The sequence below is a fragment of the Dendrobates tinctorius genome, unplaced genomic scaffold, assembly GCF_039654945.1.
Source record: "Dendrobates tinctorius isolate UK_male_01 unplaced genomic scaffold, ASM3965494v1 ptg000104l, whole genome shotgun sequence".
Lineage (NCBI taxonomy): Eukaryota > Metazoa > Chordata > Amphibia > Anura > Dendrobatidae > Dendrobates > Dendrobates tinctorius.
In genome coordinates, this window is record NW_027361772.1 from 19549756 (window position 1) to 19567585 (window position 17830).

Here is a 17830-nt window from a genome sequence, read left to right on the forward strand (position 1 = left end):
CTGGGAATCTATCGTGCGGGCCTGCGCTGTCACAGAGCTCAGAGGACGAAGCACCAAACTTCCCCTGCTGCGCGCTCTGTCTTCCCGCCAAGTCTTTCTCCCCTTTCCCGCACTCAGGCTCTTTTATCATAGTCACGCCCCCTGCTGTCGAGTGCAAAGGTCGGTCCTGGTTGGAAAGCTTTCCCCAGGAGAACAATGGTGACAGCCTCAACAGTTCCAGAACCGGCGCAAGAGAGGTACCCCCGGTCTGGTCCATCAAATTGCAGGATCCCCATTAATCACAATATTAAGGACCCCCTGTCCACATTGAGAAGTAGTGTGAATGGAGTTGCAGCTTAGCATACTCTGTGCTGTTCTATTAAATTTCTATGGATTGACATAAACAGCCAAGTACAAGGCACAGTCCTCCTAGTAGTGGTCTAGAGGGAACAGGGGGCTCTTGATTTGATGATCCTTGGAAGTCACCTTAGATGATCAATGATTCAGGTTGGAATTCCCCTCTTCTGTTTGTAGGTTGTTTGAACTTAGAATTTGACCCTTATATGTTTTCTATGTGACTTCCTTATCTTTGTGCAAAGCACTCATAGGCTGTATTTTTGACTTCCTGGTTATATATACCATAACTGTAGTAGCAACCAATGCCTCACACGCTTGTGTGCTTGCAGGTCAATATGCAGTTCCTTGGGAGTTATTTGTGTGACCTACCCATTAGATGCACCATCGTACTCTATCTGGTGAGTAGCTCATGCACGGTGCTTGTTGGTTAGTACGACTCATCTGGCATTTCGTATTCTGACTTATGAAGTTATATATTCCTTGCAAATTGATGTTGTTTTATATACTTTCACCAAAGGGAGAAGCTCTGCCATCACTAATAATGAGGAGTGCTGCTTAAGATTCCACAGCGCCGGTGATTGCCTTTTTTTTTTTTTTTTTTTGCAACAAAACAAATCCACATCTCTTCGACTTTTGGATGCAAATTCTAAATCACGTATTCAGGATTCATGACATTCACGCTCAACTGTGGCTATTGGTATTAATATTGCTGGTAGTTACTTTCCGACTGTTGAGGTCTTTCTACTTCAGATATTTTCTACGATCAGCCGGAGACTTTTCCTAACGATAGTTATATTGATTAGACCAGATTTGGACTTTCAAAAATGTTTTGCTGAGCTCTACTCGCTTTGCATTTGGTCCTGCAGGCATACTTGTCTCCTCCGACCCTTGATGCCAAACGTTTGGGATCGTTCTTCACTCTGCCCAGTTTTCTCTTGACCTGTCTTCTACATGCCTCCAATAGAGGACATAATAGTCAATAAGAGCATTGCATAGTTGATATATTCATGACCAGATTTCCACTTTACAGGTGAATAGCATAGGATGTAAACCACAAATCACATACGTTCCTCGACGTAATGGTTCGTACTATATGAATGGGAACATCTTCTGTCTGAAATGTCCTGCAGGTAAGAATAATGCCTCCGTGTAGTCTCCATTGAGTTCTAAATGTAAAGCATATACCGCTGTACTGTATACTGCATTATGTTGGGGGTCTGATTGTAGCTAAAAGGTCCAACTGTCCTAGATCATGAAGAATTCTAGACGGACAGCCCTTGTTTACTAGAGCTTACAATCTAAGAGGACCACCATGTAAATGGAAATCATAAACGAGGTTCTGAGTTGTCAATTGTCTGGAACAAAAGTAGAGAATTGCTAGAAAAAGCAGCTACCGCTCTGGTGGTGCCAACATTTTGATATATTTGAAGGTTGACCCTTCATTTGAATGGCTGGCACATGTTACTACACCGAATGCTGCCGAAGAAATGTATGGAAAACTGATGTTTCCTTTAGAAAAAGAGGATGTCCTAATGATACACTTTAAACACCTCCATACATATTATTTAAGTCAGCCAAACTTGCCTATTTTGCTAGGACTGACCAATCATCTCATGTGCATGGGGACAGTTGGAATTTCAGCACCCAATCTTTTTGTCTTTAGAGGAGACAAGTTGCTACGAGAGGCATCTGGCAGAATTTCTCCTCTGTCCTCATTCAGAACACATAATTGTGTGGATAAGCCAGGAGCTCATTTTTATGGTAGAGATGGAATCAGGAGAGATAGCTGTCTGCCAAACAAGCATTCATTCGACAGACATCTCAATTGTATGGCCAGCTTAAAGCTTTAAAGACCCTTACATATTAGACTAGCGTTGGCCAAACTTGCCGACATCGACCAGTTTGGCCAACACTTTAATGTTTCTGGGGGTATTGCTCAACTGATTTCAAGGAAGATGTCGATTGGACTTGCCTGATTTTGGACTGCCAATCGTATTGCTCTCCTGGAACGCCCGACAGAACAAGTGACCAAGTGGTTGAGATGGCTGTTGGATGAACTATCGGCCGAATTATTGTTCGGTGGACAGCCATCTAATGTGTATGACCGGCTTAAGAAGTTTTACCATGATATCTATAAAATGGGTATGAGTTTCTTGATGACTGAGAGTTCCACAAATTCTGGGAATTTTGCTCTTCAGTGCCTCTTCTGAATGGAGCATGTGTGCCACCGCTCTATTATCTACTCATGGGACCACAAGAGATGTTCAAGTACAATGCCACCCCATTCAGATGGGGTACTGCAGAGCCCCATTTCAGAATCGGTGGGGGTCCCAGCAGTGAAGCCTCCCGGTGATTAGAAAGTTAAGACCATTTTTATCAATAGGTGATAACTTGCTACCTTCGTGCAAGCCCTCTTTAATGCATGTACTGTATATTACATTTTGCACAATATATATATCGTTGTTACTTATTTTATTTTTCAGGTTGAAGCTACAGAATAAATATGTCATAAATGTGTGTTGTCATTGAACTGATCAGAAATATCCTGTCCAGTGGCCTATAATAAATTCTTTCCATTCTAGGAAACTTTGTGAAGAAAGATTGTGTGATATCTTATACACAGGGAATATGTAAGATGTGTAATCCCGGGGAGAATTATAGTGAACATGAGACGGGCCTGAATAGTTGCCTCACTTGTACCAAATGCCGTGCAGGTAATTGCAGAGAGACATGTATTATGTCTCAGATACTTTTTATGTAGTTTGTCTATTTAACAAACTATATAAATCAAAAGTAAAGCGAATATAAGAAAAATGTAAATATATAGTATGTTATCAGAGAAATGTATTTCTTTCTCCACTTATGAGTCATTTCTCCTCCCACATTCACTCTGAAAAACACTTAAAATCAGTCTAGGTCAAGACACAAGAGATCAGATCACAGACTATTAAAGTCTGTAGAGAAGGGATGAGTGATGGAGGAGAGGCAGAGAGAGTTAATGCTGATTTTGCTGCTTTTTAGTAAGTGTTTGTCTCACCCCAGAGCAAGATTCAAAACTACACTGCTCAGTATTCCTGTATAATGTTCTCCATGCTGCTGCTGCTTCTGAACGTCTGCTACATAGAGACAGGAGAGCAGAGTGTATGCAAAACAGTGTATGGGAGATATCATAGTAGCTAGTCTCCCCCTACTAACTATTATTATTTATTTATAAAGCACCATTGGTTCCATGATGCTGTACATGAGAAGGGGTTACATACAAATTACAGATATCACTTACAGTAAACAAACTTACAATGACAGACTGATTTAGAGGGGAGAGAGGACCCTGCCTTTTCGGGCTTACATGCTACAGGATGGTGGGGAAGGAGACAGTAGGTTGGGGGGTTGCAGCAGTTCCGGTGATTATGAGGCTGTAGCTCCAGTAGTGGGGAGGAGGCAGCGGGGATCATTGCAGGCTGTAGGCTATCCTGAAGAGGTGGGTTTTCAGGTTCCCTCTGAAGGATCAGAGTGTGGATGATAGCCGGACGTGTTGGGGCAGGGAATTCCAGAGGATGGGGAATATTCGGGAGAAGTCTTGGAGACGGCTGGGTGAGGAGCGAATAAGTGTGGAGGAGAGAAGAAGGTCTTGGGAGGACCGGAGATTACGTGAGGGAAGATATAGGGAGATTAGTTCAGAGACATATGGGGGAGACAGGTTATAGATGGCCTTGTAGGTCAGTATTAGTAATTTGAACTGGATACGCTGTGGGAATGGGAGCCAGTGAAGAGATTTGCAGAGGGGAGAAGCGGAGGAGTAGCGAGGAGAGAGATGAATTAGTCGGGCAGCAGAGTTGAGGATGGACTGGAGAGGTGCAAGGGTGTTAGCAGGGAGACCACAGAAAAGGATGTTGCAGTAATTGAGGTGGGAGATGATGAGGGCATGCACAAGTAGTTTAGTAGATTGAGGGTTGATGAAGGGACGGATTCTGGAAATATTTTTGAGCTGGAGGCGACAGGAGATGGAGAGAGCTTGGATGTGAGGTTTGAAGGACAGGGCAGAGTCAAGGGTTACTCCGAGGCAGCGGACCTCCGGTACGCGATGTAGATAAATTCTAATGCTTAATAATAGTACTAATTACGGTATTAGCCCAAATATGATATGACCCTAAAATTGGGATGCAATCGAGGTCATAAGTAGATAAGGCTGGGCACCATAGCAAACTTTTCAGAGCTGCCTCATCACAACTCGCCTAAGTGGACCACTGGTAATGTCACTGGTGTCATGTAGAGGGGTCTATCTACCCCACTGGGGCGGCTCACCTGAGGTTCACTTGTGTATGAGATTTTATGTCTGTCCATGACGACTCTAGAAGAATTATTGTGACCTCGGCCAATGCCAACAACTGCATTATGGGCCGACCGGGCAACTTGAACCTCCCTGAGCTCCACTTTAGCTGCTATACAGGTAGTTTGCCTCCTGGTTACAACAATTGTAGTATCAGCAGACTTTAGTTATGCACTCACTATTTAAGTACAAACAATAGCTCAAGGAAGTTCCCTAATAATATATTGTAATGTGTACTGAGAACAAGACATAGTAACAACGAGGGGGGAAGGAGACAAACATACAGGGAAATTTGATGAGCTCACAGCGACTCAGGAGCATTATTGCATTAGGTGGGAAGATTAGGACTATAGGGTCTGGATTACTGCTAACCTAAGTCAAAGTTTGGGGAGTTTCCAGAAGTGCTTCAAGGGAGGCATAGAGGAAAGATATGGTATGAGTAGTATGGTTCAGAGGTAATTAAATCTTTGATGCATCAATTCACACGGAATGATAAGTTATGACCAAAGACCTCCAAAGTCTTGGTATAACCAATCACCTTGTTGTGATCGATTGCCTGAGAGAGTCTTTTTTCTACCAGAGAATTGGGACCAGGTAATAAGTACAATGCAGCTATGTCCAAACATTTTTGGACAGCAGCAGAACATAGAGTGTTTAAGAGGTTGAAAATGTCTTCCTAAAAGGAGAAGACACCATGGTGTTTCCACCTGATGTGGGACATCGTGCCACTGGCATTACGGGAACCATCGGTAAAAAAATAGTAAGAAAACAAGGCTTAAAAAATGGGAAGGAGATGTTGATGAGAAGATTGGATCTAGAGAAAGTTCTTTGCAAGGGTGAGAAGTCAAACTATGGCAAGTCGAATAGTGTTTCTAGGCTTGTGCTGAAGACCATATTTTAGAAATGTAGATGTTTTGTTAATGGTAATGTGAGATTGACAAGCTTTGATAGCTAAGGTTGTATCTACACTCTAAGATATATATTAATACATTCGGTGTAATATTTCAATTGTGCTATGAGTTCGCTGTAAGAGTCTTTTTGCTGAGTTTTCGGAGCAGAAACTGAGCAGAAACTCCAAGTTTTTGAGGAGTTTTGAGATTAGGAGGAGAATTTGTAGAGTTTCTGCTCCATAAATTTCTTGAAAAACTATGTGCGCACATAGCTTCATAGTGTGTTCAATTCTGACTTTTAGGAACCTCCTGGGTTACATGACTTGTTGAGGACAGGTTGTACTTAATTATAGGTATGTTGGTTTATAGAGCTGCACAACGGACCAGTCCCCACAATGGTGCGTCGATGTGACTTGACGTGCTCAGTTCTGACTTCCCTGGTGATTTCCAGCTTGTGGTCTCAAAACGTGGGCTACAATTGTTGGAATCTCATGAGGATTGCCTGTACTGCTATAGACTAACCAATTATTGCTGTGTTGGATCTGTTGATTACGGCATGCACCTGAAGATGACGGTTTTATGAAAGACAGTCGATGTGATGATAAAGTTGAAGAAGAAGACTGAAAAATGTGGATTCTAATCATGATAGTTCTTCCTCTTGTTTCGTGTGATCACAGATCAGGAGGAAATATCACCTTGTAACATCACTAAGAACACCGTTTGTCAGTGTAAGAAGGGAACCTACTGCCCCACAAATTCCACATCTAATCAATGTCTTCCGTGCAGATCAAGGTACGTGGAAGTGTCCTGAGATGATGTGACCTCAGGATGCATCCAGACATACAGTATATAAGAGTGGGGTCATTATTAAGTATGGATGTGGAGTTTTGTGTAAAGTCAGAAATTCAGCTTAGAAAAAAAACCATCCGTTGTTAATATTGCCTAATTAATTTATTAACTTTCAAAGGAATTTATACAAGTTTAGAAGTGTTAATAATATGAGTATATTTCTGTTCTATCAGTCTATGGTCCTTATTTATAAAAAAAAAAAAAAAAAAAAAAAAAGCGCTACAATGATCGGAGAAGCAAATTTCAGCTCACGACACCCGTAAAATAAGTCATCCTCTGGTGCCCGGTGTCAAGAGTGAAAGCCGTAAATCCAATAGGGAAAAGAAACCGGCACCCCGTCTTCCTTATAAACTAATGCAATTTATTTCTTCACTGCATATAAAACCATAGCGGACACAAATGTGCAGACATTTGACGCGTTTTGGAAATTACAAAGCCCGAAACGCGTCAGGGTCTGCACATTTGTGTGTGTCATGGTTTTATATGCATCGAAGAAAGAAATTGGTTTATAAGGAAGTCGGGGTGCCGGTTTCTTTTTCCTATTGACGTTATTTGCGTACAATAAATTTGTGATCAATAATTGGTGGCCATTTCTGAAAGCGTTTGGGTAACATCTGGAGTCTGAGTGTGAAAAAATAGAGGGGATGTGGTTGTAACTTTGGTTTACTGACTCCATAGCTTTGATATTAATCACTTGTACCAAGAATCATGATGTGTACCTTTGGTGACAAAATTGTCTGTTGTAATTAACTATACCTCCAGTTACACATATAAAAAAAAATCATATATATCAACCAGCTGCAGCAGGAGCCTCTCCCCTCCTTCCTTTATGGAATAAAAGTGTCAATAATGTCACACTCTTCCTCATTTAGAGCAGGAGCAGTTGAGCACATTGTTATATTGCCCAGTGGAAAATATTCGTTATGACTCATATATTTATCCATGCTCATTCTGGGCTTAGGAGCCCAGTGGGCGGTGCAAATCGGTGATTGACCTCTATCCCTATATGCATGCATGATTCCCATACTGTCAGTCGGTGTTTAGCAACTTTTTACATATATTTGGAAAGTTCTCAGAAAAATGAGTTTGATCTCCAAGGAAATGGTGTTTAGACCACGACTATTAGGAAAATTAAAGGGGTTGTCAATTTTTAGGAAAGTGGGTCCCAAACTCTTTAAAATAACAAACTCCGCAGGTACTCATCCTCCCTGGGTCCCCACCACTGTTGCGGTCCCAGTTACCACTCCAGCCAGTCACTGAGGTTCATAGCACTCACCACTGAGCTGACGTGATGTCGGCACTGCAGCCAAAACACCAGGACCGGGGTAGCAGCCCTGGAGCAGGCGCCGGACACAGAGAAGGTGGGTATCTCCTGACTTTATTTTTTTGGTATTTTGCAGTGTTTAAAGCCCACTTTCTTGAAAATTAACAACCCCTTTAAGTGACAAGGTTTAGTACAATTCTACTGCTCATTTCAGAGAGGGCCAAGCATGTAAAATGTTAGGTGTGTGCCTGTAAAGACATTTAGGCCAAATACCATCTCTATTTGCCAGTAAATATCTTAGCCACTATCTATAGTTCTGTCTTTCTGTTGTTTCTAGTTGCCCCGCGGTGCAGGTTTTACAGCAAACCTGTAATTCCACATCTGATAATGTATGTGTTCCTGTAACACCCTATCCGACAGGTAAGACAAGTGCTAGAAATGTCACACACTTTCACGTTATACAAAATACTTTTGAAAAAAACAACACGTCAAAAGGATTCAGATGAGGGTCGACCAAAGGGCAAGAAATCCTCTTGCTCATTCGGGGAGAGCTTGCCATTTTTCAGGAGTCTCAGACATTGCATTGACAAGGAGGGGGTAAAGACGAATGTGGTGGCATCACTTGTATTAATTCACTGTTCCCCAAAGGGACTGATATTTCTGAATAATCTTTGTTGATATAGTTTTAAAATTAATCTTTACTGACGTCTAGTGATGAGCAATTATGCCGGACAGAATTCTTATCGGACAGTTCACTCGAATTTGACTCGGAAATTAGATTTGCACCAAAATGATTAGATGCAAATTGAATGTGCCTTATTATGATCTGGCGTGTCTCCAGGATCCAGAGCATAGTAAGCGTAGGAGTTAAAAATTAAAAAAAAGTATATTCTTGTACTCACTTGTCTTGCCACCACAGCTTCCCCCCTGGTCATCCAATGGTCTCCTATGGTTCTGGTCTTGCTCTACTAAGCACAAGTGTGCTGAGAGCACCTCAAGCGACACATGCCGTAATGTGGAGACCTTGCACTGAGTAGAGAGGGAGCACCAGCGAATCACCAGTCGAAGATCACCAGGTGGTGAGCACCAGTGGATCGCCAGGCAAAGATCACCAGTGGATTACCAGGTGAAGATCACCTGCGGATCATCAGACAGGGAGCACCAGTGGATCACCAGGCGAATATCACTAGCGGATCACCAGGCGAGGAGCATCAGCTGATCATCAGGCGGGGAGCTGTGACCAGCACAGTTGACAAGCAAAGATAGTATACTCTTTAAAAAAATAATAATAATTAACCCCTCATTCTTCCCTCTACAAATCTCATGAAGGGAATAAAAAAAATCAGATTTGGATGGACCGGAAATTTTTTTTCCGTAAAACTCAAGATAAATTCAATTCACCTTGAACCAATTCACTCGTCTTTATTGGCACACGTGATTTCTAATTGTACCATTCTCTTTCAGTATACATTCTGGTGCCTTTTGTCATCCTAGTGGTGACTACTCTAATTATCTGTGTCTGGTTCTTCTGTAGGAAATGTGGTGATGGTAAGTGTCTGGTGGAACACCAACATGCAGAGTATAATATAACTTGGAGCAATGGGCTGAAGGCTGTAACTGTACAGTTTTTCTAAAACTACAACGCCCATAATATCACTAAGGCCACGTTCACACATTCAGTATTCGGTCAGTATTTTACCTCAGTATTTGTACCAGGAGTGGGTGATAAATCCAGAAGTGGTGACGGGTTTCTATTATACTTTTTCCTCTCCTGGTTTTGGCTTACAAATACTGATGTCAAGTACTGATCGAATACTGAACGTGTGAACGTGTCCTAATAGGGATAAGTCTTGTGTCACTGTGTATAAATTCCAACTTCATGTTTTGTCTTTACTTTTCAGGTATAATATGAATACCATACATTTTATTTAAATATTTTAATTTACATCATCACTTATGATGTTCCCACTATATCACTGTTTTAGGCACCTTTTTAGCACTCGTTAGGCGCCTTCCCTATCCGCTTACACCTTTTCATAGTTCTGTTCCACTCTCCCAACTCTTTGATTACATATTGTCTTTTGAAATCCGCCACTGTTTTTGGTGGCATTAATCTGGGCACGTGTTCCCTAACCGGTGCACTTGTATGCCTATAGGTTGGTCATGTGTCCACTTGGAAACACTGATAGTGATAGAAATGTCTTGTGTCACCGCAGATAAATTCCTATTCATGTTTTTTTTCTTTTTTTTACAGGATTAATATGGCTACCAAAAGTAAGTGAAAAAGTCGCTTTGCAGCTGTATCCACCCTAATGGCTCGTGTGAGGTCTCCGTTTTCTCTATTTCTACATAATGTGAACAGCAAGTTGTATTTACACTTATGAGCGTAGAATATCATCGTTATCTGCAGCACATCTCATAACACGCGATGATGTGATGAAGATAGAACGATTTTGCTACTTTCATGAAAGTCTCAATCACCCAACGAATGAGTGGTTTGTTGGGTGACCATCAGCGTGTTTACATACGCCGCTAATCGGCCGACGTGTTCTAGCGATCTATCCCGATTATCGGCCCATTTAAATGGGTTTCTGCTCCGTCTTTGTAGGTGGTTAGAAGAGTCTCAGTAATTCACTGAGACCTTTAATTCCTGCAATGGTCAAGTAATGACAGAACAATGGACCTGTCACACGCCACATAGACAGAGGTTGCGCATCATAGATCACCTACTATCGTCCCCTTCAATTTGGTTTCATTTAGTACCTCTCCTTGGGGATGTGTGAGGCCAGCCTTATAGTGGTGCTTCAGTAGGGTCACCATTGTAAAGATATTGTCTTCTGATTTCCTTTGGGTCAGGGTCGTCATTAGTACTAAAAGATCTGGTGCTCCGGCAAGCGCCACTTTGAGCTGTGTTAGTGTCGACAGGACACCCATACAGTTTGATCCTGTGGTAGATGGGCTGCCTGCCCTTCAACTCTTCATCTTGTAGATCCTGAGCTCCTGTAGATCTAAGGCCTAATTGGCATCAGTGTTTATTTTCACATTTATTTCCTACACATTTATTTTCACATTTATAAGCTCCTATATATGTGTGTACGGTGACTGACGGATATGAACTGTACCTGACAGATATTCACAAAGTGTCTAATACATGAGGAGGATGATTCAGAGAAGGATGCAAAGGAAAAGTTTCTACAGCAAGAAAACAAACTTTACATGAGAAATGATATCGCAAAAGATGACGGTAAGATGAAAGTTAAAATTGTGCTTTCATTTCAACCCATTTCACAACTTATAACTGTAGTCCCTTCCTGCAAATGGACATATTAACCTTACATGGCGTTTTCCAGGCATGGGGTCCAAGTCTGGAGTTAGTCTATGTGACTGCAGACTTGTGAATACTCAATGTGCACGCTGTCATGATTCTCCATGACGAAAGCAGCGGTCATGTGACCACAAGTGTGTGATCTGCATACATGCGGTCACTTGCCAACTAAACGTGTCTGGTCTCTCTCAATACAAGTGAATTGAGTGAGAATGGACATGTCTTGTCAGAATGTGGCCGGAAGTATGCAAATCGTATACCTGGGGGGCACATGACTTCCCGCTCCCAGTGTTACATCGGGGGATCCTGACATGACTACTCCTAACAGCATTTCAGCGTTGTCCAGCTGCACTACTGAAAGCTCGGCTACTGGGAGAAAACAAATGTCATTCCTCCTTGTAGCCTCCGGCATTCAGTCATAGCGGTGCCGGTTGCTTAGTTTTCAGTCACCACTTTCAGTGCATAAGTGAGCAGAGGCTGTATCCACGTCCCGACACTTGCTGACGGCCGATTCTGTACTGATACTGATCTTTAGAACGCAGCCTTAAATTTACTGTAGAAAGGGCTCCCATGTAATGAACAGACTTGTGTTGCTAAAAAAAATGATGTACACTAATAATTGTGCAGATCACATCATCCCTTCCTTCTCCGGCAATTATCTCCTGATACTAGAACCTCAGATAACACATTTTGTTCTTGTTTCTTTTTAGTCATTACCAGAACTTGCAGTATTTTTGTGGATTTGGTGCCTTCACGCGTATTTGAGAAATTCGTTCTTGAGCTGGGACTGACAAAAAGTGTGACTAACTTCATAAAAGAAGACTTCAGAGCCACAGAAGAACAGCATTACGCCATGTTGTTTCAACTGTCTAGGAAAGAATTTGATGTGAACATCTGGCTGAGCAAACTGGCCTTCATTAAATTGGATAATGTGGCGCAAGAAATATCTACTAGATTAATTGAGGATAAATTGTTTGAGCGATCAATTTAGGGCCTATCTAGACAGGCCGGGATCATCATTTCCCGATTATCAGCTTGTCTAAACAGGTCAGCAATCATCTGGCTTGTGCGGCTGATGCAGGACCTGTGTGACGCGATGGATCACGTGATGTCCGCATGACTGGGGCTAGGTATGGGTCGCGGCAAGGACCACTAGCCAATGCGTTTCGGAAATTCCGGTTTCCTTCCTCAGGGATGGTCCTCCTTCTGGTAGAGAGTCTTTAAATACCTTACATGAAGGTCAGATGATATTGTTCCAATAAAAAACAAAAAGTTCAACTTCGCTGTTGAGTCCTCTAGGGATCAAAGTGTCCTACATAAAAATCCATTTACTCTCTGCACGTGACATGGACTTAATATAGTTGCCTTTCCTCCAATGTGGGTGTAAAATTTCAAGGCCAAAAACCACCATATTTTGTACCAACCCTCCATGATTTTCCACAAAGTGTTTAGATAAGGGGTAGTCTGTATATTTTTTCCTTATATACCTGTTGTGCTCATTTATTCTAACATTAAGTGGACGTTTGGTACGTCCCACATAGAATTTGTCACATGGACATTTGATAGTGTGTATGACCCCCGCAGTGGAACACGTAAGATAATCCCTAATCTTGTATTCTGTGCCACCCTTAGTAATACCCATTTGTTTTTTTTAGTTTGGACCTGTTGGCACATTTTGCACTTACGGCAAGGAAAAAAATCTTTCAGGGTGTCCTGAAAAAATGTGGAAGGTTTTTCTGAGGGGGGTTATTTTGAACTGTGGGGGCGACCACGTTACCAATGGTTACAAGCTTTTTCATACACAAGCCGAGGATAGGTTGGGATTTGTTAATCCAGCATTTTATCATCCTTTAGTATGTCCCAATGTTTCCTTACTATTTTTGAAAGGATATTGAAATTGGCTTTATATTGGGTTATAATGGAAACAAAGTCATTGGGATCCAATAATATAGTTCCATTAAGGATATCCTGAAAGGATTTAGTTGCAACCTCCTCTTTAGATATTACAAGAATTTCTTTATTATACCCTTCTTCTAGACTTTTTTTTTGTTAATAAATCCACCTCTATGTTAAAGTCCTGGGGTTTAGAGCAGTTTCGGTGGATCCTCATGAACTGGCTTTTAGGAACATTCAACAGCCAGCCAGAAAGATGGCAGCTATCTAGTGGAATAAAACTGTTAGAATCTGTTAGTTTATTAAAAGTACGTCTGGATAGTTGAATCCTCTCTAAAAATATCCAAGTCCAAAAAGTTTATGTTATCAGCACTAATGGTAGATGTAAAATTTAAAAAGAAATCATTTTTATTGATATCCATTAAAAACTCATCAAGGGTGTGTGGACCCCCTGACCAAATAAATACAACGCTGTCTATATAACGTTGCCAGAGGACCAGGTTTGCCTGCAGCTCGCCTCCAGGGTAGATGACATCTTCCCATCTCCCTACATAAAGGTGGGCACGATCCTGGTTCCCATAGCTGTGCCTCACTTCTGGGAGTAGTAGTCCACCTCAAATTTAAAATAATTATGTGTTAAAATAAAATGCATGCAGTCGCTTTAAAAGTCGATTTGTTCGCTGGGAAGAAGTGAAAATTTATTTGAAAAATATGTTGCTGTTTTTCGTCCTCTTCCATGTTACGATGTAAAGAGATGTGGTATCTAAAGTGCCAAGGATATAGTGGCCGTGCCAGTGTATATTTTGCATTAATTTTAATACATATGTACTGTCTTTTAAATATGCTGGCAAAAGAGGTACAAGTTTCTGCAGGTGGCAGTCTACAAACCTTGACATATTTGCTGTGAGGCATTGAATGCCCGATATAATGGGGCGCCCTGGTGGGTCTACCAAATCCTTGTGGATTTTTGGTAGGTGGTAAAAAATAGCCAACCTAGAAAACATCATGTTGATGAATTCAAATTCATTTTTGTTTAGAAATCTTATATTCAGTCCTTTAGTGGTTAAGTTTCCTTTTCCAGTTCCTTATAAGTGCAGGTGTCATTTAGGAGACGTAAAGCTTCCCTGTGATACTGGTCTTGGTCTAATATCACAATCCCCCCCTTATCAACTGGACAAATTACTAACTCTTTGTTGTCTTGTAGGGATTTGATGGCTTTTACTGATGAGCATGTATACTCGTTGTAAAAAAATACTCCGAGCATTTTGGCGTGCTCGGAGATTTAGGGTCTGTGCACACGTTGCGGATTCCAGTGCAGATTTTTCCACGCAGAATCCGCATCTCTTGGCAGAAAATGCAGGTGCGTTTTTTATGTGGATTTGATGCAGTTTTTCATGCGTTTTTTACATGCAGATTTGTATGCGTTTTCGTAAGCTAAATAAAGCTATGTTATTTAACAACAAAAAATTGTGATGTCATTTCTGTCCAACCTCTTCTTTTACATTTGTCTAACCCACACTTCATTACATACACAGATAGACAGATAGATATGGGATAGATAGATAGATCCATGTTTATTAATGAACAATGTTTCATTTAAAAAAGAAAAACCGAAAAAAAATGACGTGGGCTCCCGCGCAATTTTCTGTGCCAGAGGGGGAAAGCCGATGGCTGGGGGCCAATATTTGTAACCTGGGAAGGGGGTAATACCCATGGCTCCTTCCCAAGCTATGAATATCAGCCCGCAGCTGTCTGCATGGCCTTTACTGGCTATTAAAATAAGGGGACCCCCTAAAAAATGACGTGGGGTCCCCCTATATTTTATAGCCAGAAAGGCTACACAGACAGCTGTGGGCTGATATTCATAGCCTAGGAAGGGGCCATGGATATTGGGCCCCCCCGGTTACAAATACCAGCCCGCAGCCACCCCAGAAATGGCGCATCTCTAAGATGCGCCAATTCTGGCACTTGGCCCCTCTCTTCCCACTCCCTTGTAGCGGTGGGATATGGGGTAATGTGGGGTTAATGTCACCTTGCTATTGTAAGGTGACATTAAGCCCGGCTAATAATGGAGAGGCGTCAATAAGATACCTATCCATTTTTAATCTTCTAGTTTGAAAGGGTTAAAAACACACACACACATAAGACTAAAGTATTTTAATGAAATAAAAGACAACACGGTTTTCATATTTTTATTGCACGCCCAGATCCAAGCGACGTCCTCTGTCTCCTTTAATAAAAAGTAAAAAAAATAAACCAACCGTATACTCCCTGTCCGACGCAGTCCAATTAATAACGTGTGTCCCATGATGATTTTCCCTATAGAACAGTGACATCAGATGATGTCACTGCTCTATAGTTCCTCCCAGTGATGAACTGACTGGAGACAATGGCTCCTGCAGTGCATCACTGAGGTTACCTGAGTTCAGGCTCTCACTTTACAGCAGGGGTGGGGAATCTTTTTACTGCCAAGGGCCATGTGGATATTTATACCATCCTTCAGGGGCCGTACAAACTCCGCCCACAAAGTACATCCTGACTCTGGCACTGGTTTCATGACTTAATCTTTCATTGCATGCCCTTCAATGTTCAGTAGTGAACACTGTGTGTGTGTGCTAACAGAGCAAGAAGAAATTAATGAGCTTGTGGCAATAAAAATACAGCTCCCTGCCCAAGAATGCGGTCCCTGAGAATCTGCTCGGGGGCCTGATAAAAGGTCATAAATGGCCCTGGGGCCTGAGGTTCCCCACCCCTGCTTTTACAGCAATGCTGCGTGACAATTAGGGTTAGGGTTACGGGACCTCTTTCCCGGCAGCGGAGGGATACACAGCGGGGGATTACCTCCACCTGTCATTTCATCGCTGGAGCCCCTGTAGAGCACTGACATCACTTCGTTATTAACTGGACTACGGCGGAAAGGTAAGTATAGGTTGTTTTATTTTATTTTTGTTAAAGGAGACAAGGGCATCGGGGACTAGGTGACTGGTAAGTATTTACTCTATGTTATGTGTTGTATGTTATATGTATGTTCTGTATGTTTTTTTTTTTACATTCAACACATTAGCAGGATGATGGGACTACTACTGTCCCATCATTGGCTAATGTCTCACTCACTGTCCGTGTAGCAGGCATAGCCCGATGGGACTTGTAGTCCCATTGGACGTTGCCTACATACAGACACAGCCCCTGCATACAGACTCCCCACACATCCCCGGCAACCCCCGCGCAGACCCCCCACACAGGCCCGGCAACTCCCGCACAGCCCCGGCAACCCCCGCAGACCCCCCGGCAACCCCTGCACTGCCCTGCAGCCCCCCCCACACACACACAAACCCATACACGCACACTGTCACCGCCCACATACCATACACGCACACTGTCACCGCCCACATACATACAGCACGCACACTGTCACCGCCCATACTCCGCCAACACTCTTCTCTCCTCCCGATCTTCAGCGTTTCATCTGCAGCAAAACCGCAGATCTTGTTTAGACCTGCGGTTTTGCTGCGGATGTCCCCAACTCAATGCAAGTCAATGGGTGCAGAAACGCTGCAGATCTGCACAAAGAATTGATATGCTGCGGATTTGGACCAGCTGCATTTCCGCATGGATTTTTCCGCAGCATGTGCACAGCGATTTTTATTTTACAATGAATATAATGGTACTGTACACCGCAGGAGAATCTGCTGCGGATCCGCAAGGCCAAATCTACTGCGGATCCACAGCAGAATCCGCAACGTGTGCGCAGACCCTAAATATATCAGCAAAAAATTATTAGATACTGATATTTGCCTTGTTTTCTGGAGCATGGTATTAGAACTATCAATTTAGATTTTCAAATGTGGACACTTGGACGGAACAAAAATATGAACACAAAATTATTAGATACTGAAATGTGGCCTGATTTCTGGAGCACGGTATTACAACAAACAAAGTAGATTCTCAAATGTGGACTCCTCCTGATTCAAGCACAATATTAGCAGCATGAATTATATGCTGTAATGTGCCCTGGTGTCACACACAATGAGCAAAAATGATAGATCTGCTGGATTTCACAGCCACACAGGATCCTATGTATCTGAACTAGCTGACTGACAATCAACCGCCTACATAACTTTCTGACTATCCAGTAGCAGCAGCAGAAGTGGCCTCTCTGTGCTGCTACACTGACAAAACGGCACCAAAACAATATGTTTGCTCTTTATATGAAGAGGGACATGTGACTTTGGCAACCAATTACACAAGCCCTTGTGTCAAGATGTTGTGGATGGTTTTCGATTGGCTGCCGGAATCTCCACACATAAAATTAAGAGAGAAGAAAAAATAGTCTGGCCCTCTAACATCTCCACTCCCTCTCCCCTCATCAAACGTATCCCCTGTCCCCCCTGATCATCATACAGCACCACTACCACTAGCCAAAGTCATAACAAAAGCGGAAACGCGATAATTTACCAAACTGTGACCTAATTTTGCTGACTTTGAGTAAAAATTCTCGTGTGTCACGGGTGTGTCAGATGCTACAGACAGTCTCTCTGTATCAGTCTGCAGAAGGTCTCTGCATTTGTCATTGCAGATGCCTTCTTATCCTTTCTGACTTTTGGACCCATTGGCAACCTCCCCCCGGCTCTAATTGACACTCCTGGACCTGAGTGTTTATAGACTCTGACTGCTCCAGGGAGTTTCCAGTGATATTCACATCTTCCCTTGTGAAGGCTTGGAGCTATAGCAGTCAGCTTACTTTCTTACTGGTGCTGCTGGAGGACATTTGGTGTTACCTCTCTGAGTCTGCTCAAGCTAAGTTGCTTCCCCCTTGTTTGTCTCCCTTCTTCTCTTAGTGTACAGTGGAGACTGACCAGTGCTCATATCTCCTTCCCTATTCAGGGCCTAGCTCTAGGGATATACAGGGCTTAGGTTCCTGCTCGATGATTGGTGTGGAACTAATA

General features: G+C 42.5%; 1 protein-coding gene across 3 annotated transcripts; it reads left to right on the top strand.

The window, feature by feature from the left end:
- Positions 1 to 314: 314 nt before the first annotated feature.
- Positions 315 to 14351, top strand: LOC141100410 (tumor necrosis factor receptor superfamily member 10B-like). 3 transcript variants are annotated; one of them, XM_073588897.1, is made up of 10 exons: positions 326 to 734; positions 854 to 910; positions 1367 to 1466; positions 2919 to 3050; positions 6231 to 6345; positions 8004 to 8086; positions 9131 to 9214; positions 9921 to 9940; positions 10796 to 10910; positions 11702 to 14351. In XM_073588897.1, the coding sequence occupies exons 3-10, from the start codon at positions 1430 to 1432 to the stop codon at positions 11980 to 11982; spliced, it is 867 nt and encodes a 288-aa protein (XP_073444998.1). In that variant the 5' UTR covers positions 326 to 734; positions 854 to 910; positions 1367 to 1429; the 3' UTR covers positions 11983 to 14351. The 3 variants fall into 3 exon arrangements, with proteins under 3 accessions (XP_073444997.1, XP_073444996.1, XP_073444998.1); XM_073588895.1 differs by lacking the exon at positions 854 to 910 and having other exon boundaries at positions 319 to 734; XM_073588896.1 differs by lacking the exons at positions 854 to 910; positions 9131 to 9214 and having other exon boundaries at positions 315 to 734.
- Positions 14352 to 17830: the final 3479 nt, after the last annotated feature.

Bases quoted from the DNA above. Each gene is read 5' to 3' on its own strand.
- LOC141100410 (XM_073588895.1), top strand. From the start codon at position 639: ATGCCTCACACGCTTGTGTGCTTGCAGGTCAATATGCAGTTCCTTGGG. The intron at 1,467-2,918 runs GTAAGAATAATG...TTTCCATTCTAG, and splicing joins CTGTCTGAAATGTCCTGCAG to GAAACTTTGTGAAGAAAGAT. The intron at 3,051-6,230 runs GTAATTGCAGAG...GTGTGATCACAG, and splicing joins TTGTACCAAATGCCGTGCAG to ATCAGGAGGAAATATCACCT.